Genomic DNA, 13,297 nt, shown 5'->3' with positions numbered 1-13,297 from the left:
GATAACACTGGACCCCTCGTAACCATATGGGACAACTGACAACTGACACGTAGGAAAAAGCCAACCTGCTTAATAGGTATTTTGCGCCAGTTTTTCACCAGCCCCAAGGGACGGCCCTGCTCAATACAGTACAGGATGACCAGGGTGAGGGACAATTGTTACCCTACATCAACGTAGACCATGATACCTTCAAGTCAGCTGGCCCCAGACAGGTTCCACCCCAGGGTACTTAAGGAGCTGGCATGCATCATAGCTCAGCCACTGGCATGGATCTTCAAGAACTCATGGTGCTTAGGTGAAGTGCCCGAAGACTGGAAGAAGGCCAATGTGGTGCCTATCTTCAAGAAAAGGAGAAAAGTAGATCCGGGGAACTACAGGCCTATCAGCCTCACCTCTATCCCAGGGAAGTTCTTGGAAAAAATTATCAAAGAGATCATTCTTGACAAAGTGGCTGATGGCAACATCCTGAGGGATAACTAGCACAGGTTTGTTGAAAGTAGGTCTTGCCTGACCAATCTCATCTCCTTCTATGACCAGGTGACATACCACCTGGACAAGAGAGAAGAGACTGATGTTATATACCTGGACTTCAGGAAGGCCTTCGATACGGTATCCCACCCCATACTGGTGAACAAATTAAGAGGCTGTGATGTGGATGACTGCACAGTCCGGTGGGTGGCGAATTGGCTAGAGGGTCGCACCCAAAGAGTCGTGGTAGATGGGTCGGTCTCGACCTGGAAGGGTGTGGGCAGTGGGGTCCCGCAGGGTTCGGTCCTTGGACCGATACTCTTTAATGTCTTCATCAGCGACTTGGACGTGGGAGTGAAATGTACTCTGTCCAAGTTTGCAGATGACACAAAGCTATGGGGAGAAGTGGACACGCCGGAGGGCAGGGAACAGCTGCAGGCAGACCTGGATAGGTTGGACAAGTGGGCAGAAAACAACAGGATGCAATTCAACAAGGAGAAATGCAAAGTGCTGCACCTAGGGAGGAAAAATGTCCAGCACACCTACAGCCTAGGGAATGACCTGCTGTGTGGCACAGAGGTGGAAAGGGATCTTGGAGTCCTAGTGGACTCCAAGTTGAACATGAGCCGGCAGTGTGACGAAGCCATCAGAAAAGCCAATGGCACTTTATTGTGCATCAGCAGATGCATGACAAATAGGTCCAGGGAGGTGATACTTCCCCTCTATAGGGCGTTGGTCAGACCGCAGTTGGAGTACTGCGTGCAATTCTGGGTGCCACACTTCAAGAAGGATGCGGATAACCTGGAGAGGGTACAGCGAAGGGCAACTCGTATGGTCAAGGGCCTGCAGACCAAGCCCTACGAGGAGAGACTAGAGAAACTGGACCTTTTCAGCCTCCGCAAGAGAAGGTTGAGAGGCGACCTTGTGGCTGCCTATAAGTTCATCACGGGGGCACAGAAGGGAATTGGTGAGGATTTATTCACCAAGGCGCCCCCGGGGGTTACAAGAAACAATGGCCACAAGCTAGCAGAGAGCAGATTTAGACTAGACATTAGGAAGAACTTCTTCACAGTTCGAGTGGCCAAGGTCTGGAACGGGCTCCCAAGGGAGGTGGTGCTCTCCCCTACCCTGAGGGTCTTCAAGAGGAGGTTAGACGAGTATCTAGCTGGGGTCATTTAGACCTAGCACTCTTTCCTGCTTATGCAGGGGGTCGGACCTGATGATCTATTGAGGTCCCTTCCGACCCTAACATCTATGAATCTATGAATCTTGATTTTTAAAAAGCCTTCTATCTGGTGTCCCATAATCATCTCATGGAAAAATTGGCCAATTGCAGCCTCAGCTGTATCAGAGCCTGATGGCTAGGGAATTGGCTCTGAGGTCAGACTCAGAGAGTGGTAGTTGATAGAAGTAAATCATCGTGGTACGCCATGACCAGTGGGGTTCTTCAAGGCTCCATCCTTGGGCCTATACTCTTTAACATCTTTATTAATGGACACTGGTGTCAGAAGCAGACTGGCCAAGTTCACCGATGACACCAAGCCTTGGAGTAAAGCATCCACACCTGAGGACAGCATGGTGACCCAAGCTGACTTAAGCAGGCTCAGAAAATGGGCGGATGAAAACCTGATCACGTTCAACACCGAAAAATGAAAGGTACTCCACCTTGGGGGAAAAAACCCACAGCATGCTTATAGGCTCAGCAGTGCTATGCTTGCTAACACCATGGCCAAAAGGGATTTGGGGGTCATGATTGACCACAAGATGAATATAAGCCACCAATGCGATGTCGCAGCTGGTAAAGTGAGCAAAACTCCGGCTTGCATCCATAGATGCTTCTCACGCAAATCCCAGGATGTCATCCTCCTGCTGCATTCAGCTTTGGCCACAGCTGGAGTACTGCACCCAATTCTGGGCTCTACAATTTTAAAAGGATGTGGAGAAGCTTAAGAGAGTCCAGAGGAGAGCCACGCACATGATCAGAGGGCAGAAGAACAGGCCTTATGATGAGAAGCTGAGAGTCATGGGACTCTTCAGCCTGGAAAAGCGCAGGCTCAGGGGGGACCTGGTTGCTGTCCAGAAGTACATCAGGGGTGTACATCAGGATCTTGGGGAATGCCTGTTCACCAGAGCACCCCAAGGGATGACAAGGTCAAAAGGTCACAAACTCCTCCAAGACCGTTTCAGGCTGGACATAAGGAAGAACTTCTTTACTGTCTGAGTCCCCAAGGCCTGGAACAGACTGCCTCCAGAGATGGTGCAACCACCTACTCTGGACTCCGTTAAGAGACATTTGGACGTTTATCTTGCTGGGATCCTTTGATCCCAGCTTTCTGCCCCTGTGGCAGGGGGCTGGACTCGATGATCCTTCAAGTTCCCTTCCAGCCTTAATGTCTATGAAATCTTATGTATTTTGTTGAGTTTTGCATTGCTTTAAGAAACTCCATTTTGTATTGCTCTGTAGCTTGACATAAGTGTTCGACCTTTGTATGCTGTATGTGTGAGAAAATGGGTGAGTGTGTGTCTGTGGAAAAGGAAAACATCAGCTAGTGACTGACTGAAGAATGCAGACAGATAAAAGACCAAAACAAGAAGAATCAGCCCCAGAACATCAAGAGAACAATGGCCATCAACCTTCAAGGAAGAATACAGTGATAACACAGCAAAAGCCCAGAGGACTGGGTAAGTGGACAAGGCTATAAAAGATGGGGCAAGATATATCAATTTTGGATCTTGTTCTGCATATCATCCTGGAGCATCGGTTTGTCTGACAAGATGGACCGGCAAGAGTTCGGCTCCCTACTCATGATCAACTTGGCTGGCCACCAAGTTGATCTGAGTATTGATAAGACTGATAATGTATACCAGTGCAGAACAGAAATTGCGGTATGAATGTGGTGTGTATTTGTGTATTAAGCACTTAATAAACGTGGCATCTTGCTTTATCCTCCCTTATAAGGTCTCACTCGTGCTTTGAGCAACTGGCAATTCGGGGGAAAGACTGGAATGTTTTGCTGCTGGCCCCTTAAAGGTAGATGCCATATACCACAACTACGGCTTTTTTTTTTTGAAAGATCAGTGGAAATAAAAAATATTAACTGGTATCTGCATATGGGGTATGTGCATGGAATGTAGAGGATAACAAGATACACCAGTTTAAATTGTAGTGCAAACTAGTTTTTTTCTGTAGACAAAGGTAACTGCATACCCCAAGGTAAGGGGCCAATTAATGGGTGAAAATAGTTTGAATCATTTGGCATGATCAAAACATGATGTGACTAAATCACCAACTCATTCATAAGTTTCTTCACATAATACTTTAAATATGAAACAATAAAGCAGGATGGCTCAACTGTGTTATAACAATGATGTTGTTTAGGATCAGGATCATAGGAAAGTAGGGCAGGAGAGGACCTTATGAGGTCATCCAGTCCAGCCCCTGCTTAAGGCAAGATCAACCCTGATTAAACAATCCCAGCCTATTTAACCTGTTTTTGAAAATTTCCAGCAATGAAGACTCCACAAAATATTCTTGGTAGCCTGTTCTAAGGCTTTTACACCTTCATAGAAAGAGAGTTCTTCCTAACATCCAACCTCACTTTTCTTTGCTGCAATTTGAGGCCACTGGGCCTAGACCCATTGCTACAACCACAAGGAAAAGGTTATCTTTATCCTCTTCTATCATCATACTTCAGGTATTTGAAAACTGGTAAGCCTTTCTGATGAAGGCTGAAATAAAATTAATACTCATCTACATATCATCTTCTAAGTCCTTTAGAATTTAATAAGGATGAAACCCAGATAGTTATATAGAAATTGTTTTAAAGACTACAACATTTAACAGAAAAATATGCACGCTCTATAGGCTGTTCATCCATGCTGCAGAATTCTGTAGCACAGGATACAATTTATCAAATTCTATTGACTTTCCATAAGGCTTTTTCAAAGTAAATTATGTATTTTTTCTAGCACTCTTCTGACTGAATGAACACAACCATCTAATACATTTTGTTGGAGTCAACGGTCAAAAGATTCTTAGAAAACTGTGCCTAAAAAAAACACCTTTTGATGCCTTGTGTGCCTGCCTGAAGCTGTCAACATGTGTCCCAACAGAATCAAACATGGAGAGTAAATGCCACTTAGCATGTTTTTTTTAAAGTACAGTCTTTCCAGTGTTTGTAGGTATGTACAGCATAGGTTTGTGGAAATGCAGTTTACCACTATTTTTTTTGCTGTGCTTTCTTGGAATACAGTCTTCAAACATTTTAAGTGGGTTAAATATACACATATTTTACAAATATTAGCTAAGGAAGTACTTACTAACTGACAATTTACAAATACATTTTAAAATTTCTCCACTTTTGAGAAACTCGAGTCAAGATAATGTACAGCCAAAAAGCTTCATCTTGCTTCATCCGAAGTTACATGCAAGTAAAAAGGGTGTTAAAGAATGTTTAGCAGCCCTAATATTCAGTACTTAATATTTAGCACATTTGGCATTTGGTACTGACTGACTAGACAGATTGCTGGGTACAAAACAGTAAAATACGCTAACGAATTTGGCTTGTTATATTTAGCCCCCAAATACTAAAGGAAAAAAAAGCACACACACAAAGCCAATTCCCTCAGTGTTCAGATTATTTTTAACATGTCCAAAAAAAAGTGCTCAGAAATCAGTAGGGGGAGAGGAGAACTTTCTAGTCATACAAAAAGATGAAAAAGCTGGCCTGAGCTGAAAGAAAAAAACATTAATGCAGATCTTTCTGTATGAGAATTGAGGTACTGCGCTACTTCTCCTTATTTACCTCTTTCCAGCTCCACTGCAAGGAACAGGTTTACTTTGGAAATCAAAAAAAAGAAAATGTTCACCCATCAAACAGCATCTAAAAACAATACTGACCAATTTTGCTATCCTCAACATATTGTGAGTTTTGCATTTTATAAATGTGAAAAAAAATTAAATGTCCTCTTGTAAATGAAAAGACCAGAGTCTTAACAGAATATTTTTATAACAAGACAGTCAGGAGGTGCTGTCTGTTAAACGGTATGATTTTTTAAAATGAAAATTTAAATTGAGGAGAATCCCACCATAGTAGCCATCATGTGAGAGAACATCCAATGCTGAGTTTAATTAAAGACCGCTGAAAGAAATTTCTATCCCCCAGCTACACCATCTGTAGGGAATTTTAGGAATCGGAAGTTTAAGGAACTTAAATAGTTCCCAGTAATTAATATGAGACAATGATTTGTTTAGCTAACTCTTTTGTCATTTAAAACATACTTTCAGCCCTCTTTCTGTTTTATGTTTCTTGTATTTCTGAAAAATAATGTGAAAGTTCCATAAATTCAAATTATTAATTTGTAACAAGATAAATTCCATACAAAAACTTTTATGCAACCCTGTTTTTGCCTGTATACCAGGTCTTCTGGTTGTTAGGACATTGCTCCTTTTTTGAGAGAACTTTTTTATGTATCAAAAATATATGCTGTGCGTAAGTAACGTTTCTTCAATACATTATTAAAGGCCATATTGAAACTATTTAGGCCACGAATACTTGGAATGCACTGTAAAGATTTGTTTGACAGACAAATCCCTTCTTGCAATATAAAAACATATGTATTGCTACACATGGGGCACATCTACATGAGACCCTTAACTTTGCATTAGCATAGTTTACTGCAAATGCAAGTAGCAAACTTATTCGAGATTAGTAATGATGCAGTAGTGCTCATGTAGACGTTTGACCAGGAGCAAAATCTGCTCCTGGTCAGCCATCCACAAGGGGCCGGGAGATAGCTCTTTGTCTCTGAGAGCTGCCTGGGAGCAAGGAGCTCCAAGCCCCCTGCTCTGAGATTATAATGGGGAGTGTGGGGCTGGGAGACCCTTATCCCCCAGCACTGGCTCCACAACCACAGGGCCAGTACTGGGAGATACTTATCTCCCAGCCTGAGCTCTGTGGTCATGGGGCTGGGACATAAGGGTTTCCCAGCCCAAGCTACATGACTGTAGAGCTCTGGCTAGGAGGTAAGGATCTCCTATCACAAGGCTCACAGTTGCAGAGCCGGCACTGGGAGATAAGGGTCTCTTAGCACAGACCCCATGACAGCAGACTTCAGGCTGGGAGACTCATCTCCCAGCACCAGCCCAGCAGTCACGGAACCAGTGCTGGGAGCTTCCTGCTGGCGAGACAGGGGAGCCTGTTCCCCACCCAGCTCTGCAAACACAGAACTGGGGGTGGGAAACAAACTGGGGAGCTTGTGCCCCGCTCAGCTCCACACTCTCAGAGCTGGGAGAGGAACAAACCCCCCAGCCTGTTCCCCACACCCCAGTTCTATGCTCATTGCTCATGGAGCTGGGCAGGAAAAAAGCCCCTCAGTCTGTTACCCCTCAGCTCGGAGCTAAGTGGGGAACAAGCTGCCCAGCCTCTGCCCCACATGCAGGACAGGGGCTGGGAACTGACCTAGTCAGTGACAGGTCCCAACCCCATGCCCCAATTGGGTGATCAAGGAACAGGGCTTGGAAAGAGCTGCAGAGGTAGGATAGGTCCTAGCCCCCTGCCCTTATCTGCTGCCCCCAGTCCCCTTGCCCACGTCACTGCAGCCAGTTCCCACGGAGACCTCTGGAGCGGTGGGGCTGTGAGTATGTGGGGCCAGGGTTTCCATGGAGATGGGCCTGAGGAGTGCTGACAGGGCACACAGCTGGACATGGAGCTGCTCCAGGGCCAGGGGTGGGATTTTGCTGTGGTGACAGCATGGGCTAGGGCCAAAGCACAGCTGCAATCTGCTACCCACATGCCCTGGGCAGAGGCATGCAGGCAGTGGATTGTGGTTCTGCTCCAGCTCTAGACCACGCTGTCACCACCACAAAATCTCAGCTCTGGCCCCAGAGCAACTCCCCACCCAAAAGTGCATCCTGCTAGTGCTCTCCAGTTGGTCTCCATGGAAACCCTGACCCTGTATTGTCATGGCCCCGCCACTCCTGGGGTCTCCATGGAAACGAGCCACAGCAACATGGGCAGGGGCTGCTGGAAATGGAGTCTGGCCACTGGCCAGATCTACCATTTGCATTATACATTTGCAAAAAGAACCAATTTAATACACACACCTTCCAACAGAATGCAGGACCTCCCTTCATATCTGATGCAAAAGTACAGTGTTATCTTCTGATTTGTTCTATACACGTCCACCAATCATAGTTCTCCCTGGGTTTTGTGTGTGCAGGAAATGATTAAATTGATTCTTGGAGGAATATGCAAACAATATTATTGTTTCACAGAAAAAGTACTTGTTACCACATTTCTAAAAAGTTTGCTATGTCTTCTATGAAAGTCCATCAATATTGGTTGAGGGAGTAAGAAGGTCTGGATTTCATCTCATTTTCATTAAGCTGAAGAAGCCAGTGTAAGCTTGAGCATAGAACACATGTGGAGTTTCTCAAAAATATACTCAAGCATTGAAAGGCCAACTTCAAATAAAGAGCTAAATTCTCAGTTGGGTACAGTCAGTATTCAGAGTCGTTCAATGCATGCATAGAGCTCAATTGTGGATGTAATACTTTAGATATAAAAAATAACTAATTAATCATCACAGCATTACCTTGGATATTGCCAACAGAGATTTTTTTTTAATGACAAATCTGCAAACTTTTTACTGACAAAACATTTTACTGACACATGTTTTTACTAATATCATGTTTTTTATAATATAAATGTTACTGCCATCCAGGGTCTAGTAGAAGGGTTACATGGGCTGTGTTTAAATGTAGGGGTTTATACCAACCATAGTAAAAGCTTGGTTGTCAGTAAAAAGTTTGCAGATTATCAGTTAAAAAAATAAAAATCAAAAACAAAATACCATCTTGGGTTGTCAACACTGCTAAACTACAGCAAAGGTTTTCACTATGCTGCCCATACCTCAGGGGTCCCCTACTCACCCCCATACCCTGACCTCACTCCAAACCATGCTCCTGATACTCCTGACCTCACTCCAAACCATGCTTCCCCCATCCCAGTTCGCCCTCCAGTTCATCCTGGGAAAGACCCCAACCTGCTGCCTCTTCCCACTCTCAGCCCCGCAACTCCATCTCAGTCATACCACCCTCTTTCTGTCCTGTCTATACATTCCCTCATATCTTTATGGAAGCTGCAGGATCACCAGCATGAATGGGGCATAATAAAACAGAAGAAAATACAAACTGTAATCAGGACAAAAAGAATGAAACCTTAGAGACGAGAAAGTAACATTTCTTTCAACTAATCTGCCTTTTGTCAGCCTCAGCTTAATTGCTGGCTGCATTCAGTGTGGACTGCTGGATGCAGACTCATCATCAACTCATTTCCGGTTCAGCTTTTAAAAAGTCTGTTCAGATGCAAGATTTTCTCACCTGAAATATTTTGTAAAATGCTAAAAACATTGAATGTTTATTACATTAAGCTTTTAGGAATTAACATACCGAAATGAGAACAACTGGATACAAGGTAGAAACATTTGCATTTTCAAGGATATCCACCAGTTGTTGTGTTTCTTGAAAGGCAGATTTTTTAACCTAAGTGAAAACAAATACCTAAAGTTACCAAAAGAAAATAAAACAAAATTATTGATTCAATACAATATAGTATTTTTTTTTATTTTATGAAAGAGGAAATGCATCCATAATTAACCTCTTATAATTGATCATAATTTTACTTGGTAGGGGTACAGCCACATGCAGGGTGTTCTGCTGAATACTACTTCTTTCTTTTTTGTTACACAAATACAAAATCAGAGTCTAAACAAATGGTATGTATTGTTCAGTGTAAGCCTCCCTGATCCCACAAAGATTCCTAGCTGGATATCTGATGTAATGGATTTGTTAGAACTAGCAAGTGGCAGGTAAGACTTGCCAGGTTTGATGCCTTATGAATGCCAAGTTTCATTCAGCCAAGCTCATCTCTCTCTATATGAAACCATTGTAATGGACTACAGTCTCTGAGAGAAGATGTGTCAAATGGATTTTCAAGAACTCAAGAACCAGGTACTTGTGACCAGAGTGCATGTAAGAATGGGCAAGAGGAGGGCTGACATGCAATTATCAATGTGTAACAAGTCTAGAAATGGGAATGCCATGAAGTAACCTGTTCAAAGAACTGTTAATTATTCTAATGCTTTATTATCATTTACCACAAAAAAAAACAAACAATGGCAAACCTTAAAATGTAAAGTAATATGTTCTTGCATAATACTTACATGCATACAAATAAAATTGTAGCATTGTCCTAAAATGATGTTCTGCATATAATTATCATCTTTGCATAGAGATACTGATATACGTTTAACCTGCTAAAAAAGCATATGGGTATTACATTACTATACATATTCAGAATGGTGTTATTTTTCATGTTCAAAAGCCTCCAAAGTTGTTGTATATATTTCATACTACCTGGCTTAAAATTAGCAATTAACATTCTAAATACAAGAATCAAAACACTCCCTGCCACTTAAATGAGACAACAGAACAATGTTTCACTATACAGCTACAAAAGATGTAGAAGATGAAGAAAACCTGGAGCAGGGTTGCCAAATGTCTGAAAATTTATGAACACTAGGTAAAAAGTCAATCAAAAAATGCCTCTCCATGAAGCAGGGGCAGGCAAAATAGGGCCCATGGGATGGATACAGCCCACCAAGCCATTCTATCCAGCCCACAGGGCCCCTAAAAAATTTAGAAAATTAGTATTTATCTGCTCCTGGCTGCCTGTCAAAGATGACAGGACCCAGGGGCAGTAGGACCCAGGGGAAACCAGCAGCAGGACCAAGCAGCCCAGTTCCACCCCACCCTGGCCATTTTCCTGTATTCCTGGCCCCGTACTGCTCCGGCACCATGTGGATCCCGGCTGCATTGCTGGACCATGGGAGCATGGGGACATGCCAGTACGTACGTATGTGTGTGTGGGGGGGGGTGAGTCCCACATGTAAACCCCACCATATATATGTACACCCCCTTCGCACTGACATACACGTAGACCCTCACATCCATACCCCTCACACACCCCAGCCACCCTCCACCCCACACGCAGTGGCCCCCCACAAACCCCACACACACCCACACCCCACATATCCACACACACCCACACCTGCTCTCTCACCCCACACCCATGCCCCCACACCTATCCACCCCCCACAGACATCCACACCCTCCCCCACACCCACAGCCCCCCACAATATACAAGCTCAAGACTTCATTTTAAGTTATTATATACAATCACCTCTATGTACACCATACAAAGATATCTAAACCAGGACAAAAATATTTTTAAAAATCAAATTAGTGAATGTTTTAGATGTTTGCTTTTTAGAATATAATTTGGTATTTTTCTGCTTCTGAGATGGAAAAATTCCTTGCTGAAAGGAGTACTTCCGGAGGCAAGGGGAGGGACTTCTGGTGGCAAAGGTCAGGGATTATGCAGCAGGACTTCCAATCACAAGATGGCAACCAGGGGGCAGGGCAGCTGTCAAGGGGCAGGGCTACCCAATGTGGCCCTCAAAAGCTTGCCAAAACTCAGTAACTGGCTCTCCACCTGAAATAACTTCCCAGCCCTGCTACAAAGCCTATTACAAAAAACTTGAATCATCTGTAAAAACTTTAAGCAGCATGTCAGCGCGCCCGTCCTGGGTACCTGTTTCTCTTGTAGCTCCTCCAATTCCCACCTGCCACGACTTGATCTAAATGCAAATTTGGCGGGGAGGAAGAGGTGTTAGATGCTGGTACCGCAGTAAGGAACATGCTGGCCAGATCTTAATCCAAAGTGCTTTATTATTATTAGCCTGTGATGCTCGCTCTCTCCGAACGTCAGTCAACAAGGAGATCACCATGTGGGTCCTTGCCGTCTGTCTCCCATGGTAAGGATTACTGGTTAATTTGATGATCAGCTGCTAATTGCCTTGTTAGCGGCTGATTAACACCAACCCTGGGATTCCCCGGCTGTGGCTTGTGCTAGCACGCAAAGCGCGGCTTAGTCAGTTTCACTTTCTCTTTCTTTCACTTTCTCTCCTCTCCGCCTCCCTTCACCCTCCGGTGAGGGATCGAGGTTACTGTGTCTGCAGGGCAGGATTGGGTGCTCCCTTTCCCTCTTTCTCTCTGTCTCTCTCTCTGCTCTTCTCCCCACGCTCGGGGAATCTCACCACGCTGAGCCCCAGGAGCCGCAGGGGTTTCCGCGCTGCCGCTCCGTTTATGACTCACTGCAGAGGCCATCTCTCCAGGTAGGACGTGATCCGGGGGGGGGGGGGGGTAATCGATCCCCCAAAATCCCTTTGTCGTCGGGGAGCACATCCTCGTCTCCTGGACTCTCTCAGCATTCCTCACCGTAGGCCTCTCTCTCGTTCCTCTCAATGGGCAAGTGCCCGAAGGCAGCCTTGGGACGTTTCCTCCCTCTCTTTATTTCTCTTTCCTGGGTCCTCATTGGCTGCCTGGGTTATTACGTTCCCCATTTCCCGGATATTCTAATCTCCAGCAGCTGCTACCTCATCTTAGTAACCGAGTCGTTGCTGCGACGCTGTTACACAGCAGAAATGATTGAAGCCTTGTGTTGAAGGACAGACAGAGCACAGCAGTACAACATAGTGAGTGAGTGGGAGCACAGCACATTGCTAGGACCCTTCTCTTGAGGGCTTTAGATTTCTCCCCAACTAGGCATGTATCACTGCTGCTAAGTCCTGTCAGCTGCCTATAATATTGCTGAGTTGCAGGTATTCTTTGTCAATCTAGGCTAAGACAGGGGGAGCAGGATCATAAGGGTAAGGCTTTGGGAGAGGAGGCATGGGGGGGTAGCATGGTATAGGGTGCAGCTGGTGGCAGCAATGTGCGGGAGCAATTACAGGACCCCAGGAAAGTAGCACAATGTAAACCTGCTGCTGCAGTCATAATTTTTTTTCTACTACAAACATCCTACTGATCATTTTTTTACTATGGTTGGAATTAAACACCTAAATTTGAACCCAAGCCTTCTAACTGGGGCCTGACAGCAGAGCAGGGACTAAAAGAAGAGTTATATTTACATTATGGAAAACATATGGTAGTGGTAACCCTTAAGGAGCAAGCATGAGAACTACAGGAGGAAGTGGCAAGGCTCTGAAGCATCCTCTACGATAGGGACTTCATCAATTCAATGCTGGAGGAGACTTCAAGGACTGCAGAGGAAGGACTGCCTGAGGCCACACTGGAGAAGGCACATGGATACCCAAGAAGGTGGAAGCTAGAAGATTGTGACACTTTCCGTTGATGGAAGAGGTCAGGTCAGGCATCCCTGAGTTTGGAATGATCAAATTGATTGTGCTCTATGAGGAAATGACTGGCTCTCTGTATGAGGGGGAGAGCAGTGGACATGACATACCTTGAACTCAGCAAGGCTTTTAATATACTCTCTCGTGACATTCTTGCAAGCAAATTAAGGAAGTAAGGCTTGGATGAATGGACTGTAAGGTAGGGAGAAAGCTGGCTGGATCATAGGGCTCAATGAGTAGTAATCAATGGCTTGATGTCTAGTTGGCAGCCAGTATCCAGTGGAGTGTCCCAGGGGTCAGTCCTGAGGCCAGTTTTGTTCAATGTCTTCATCAGCTCTCTGGAAGATGGGAAGAAATACACCCTCAGCAATTTTGTGGATGACATCAAAGCTGGGGAGAGTAGTAGATACACTGAAGGGTAGGGCTAGAATTCAGAGACCTAGACAAATAAGAGGATTGAACCAAAAGAAATCTCAAGAAGTTCAATAAGAAGAAGTGAAAGTCTTGCACTTACAACAGAATAGTCCTATACACCAGTACAGATTTGGGACATGCTGGCTAAGCAACAGCT

The 13,297-nt window shown here is 44.6% G+C and overlaps 1 protein-coding gene across 11 annotated transcripts in view; it reads right to left on the bottom strand.

Moving 5' to 3' along the window:
- Positions 1–13,297, bottom strand: part of CRPPA (CDP-L-ribitol pyrophosphorylase A) — a 222,658-nt gene that overhangs the window by 93,842 nt on the left and 115,519 nt on the right. For 8 of the 11 annotated variants that reach the window (XR_009462635.1, XM_059728957.1, XM_059728954.1 and 5 more), the window contains 2 exons: positions 9,694–9,786; positions 8,921–9,013 (listed from right to left, as the gene is read on the bottom strand). Coding sequence is in view for 10 of the 11 variants with exons in the window: in XM_059728957.1 (XP_059584940.1) it covers positions 8,921–9,013; positions 9,694–9,786 (186 nt within the window). In the remaining variant the exon portion in view is untranslated. The remainder of the gene's footprint in view (positions 1–8,920; positions 9,014–9,693; positions 9,787–13,297) is intronic. The other 3 variants (XM_059728955.1, XM_019497801.2, XM_059728956.1) reach the window with 2 other exon arrangements.

Source organism: Alligator mississippiensis, chromosome 5 (genome assembly GCF_030867095.1).
Source record: "Alligator mississippiensis isolate rAllMis1 chromosome 5, rAllMis1, whole genome shotgun sequence".
Lineage (NCBI taxonomy): Eukaryota > Metazoa > Chordata > Crocodylia > Alligatoridae > Alligator > Alligator mississippiensis.
Note: the sequence above shows the minus strand (reverse complement) of the source record. Positions and strands in the feature narration are given on the sequence as shown.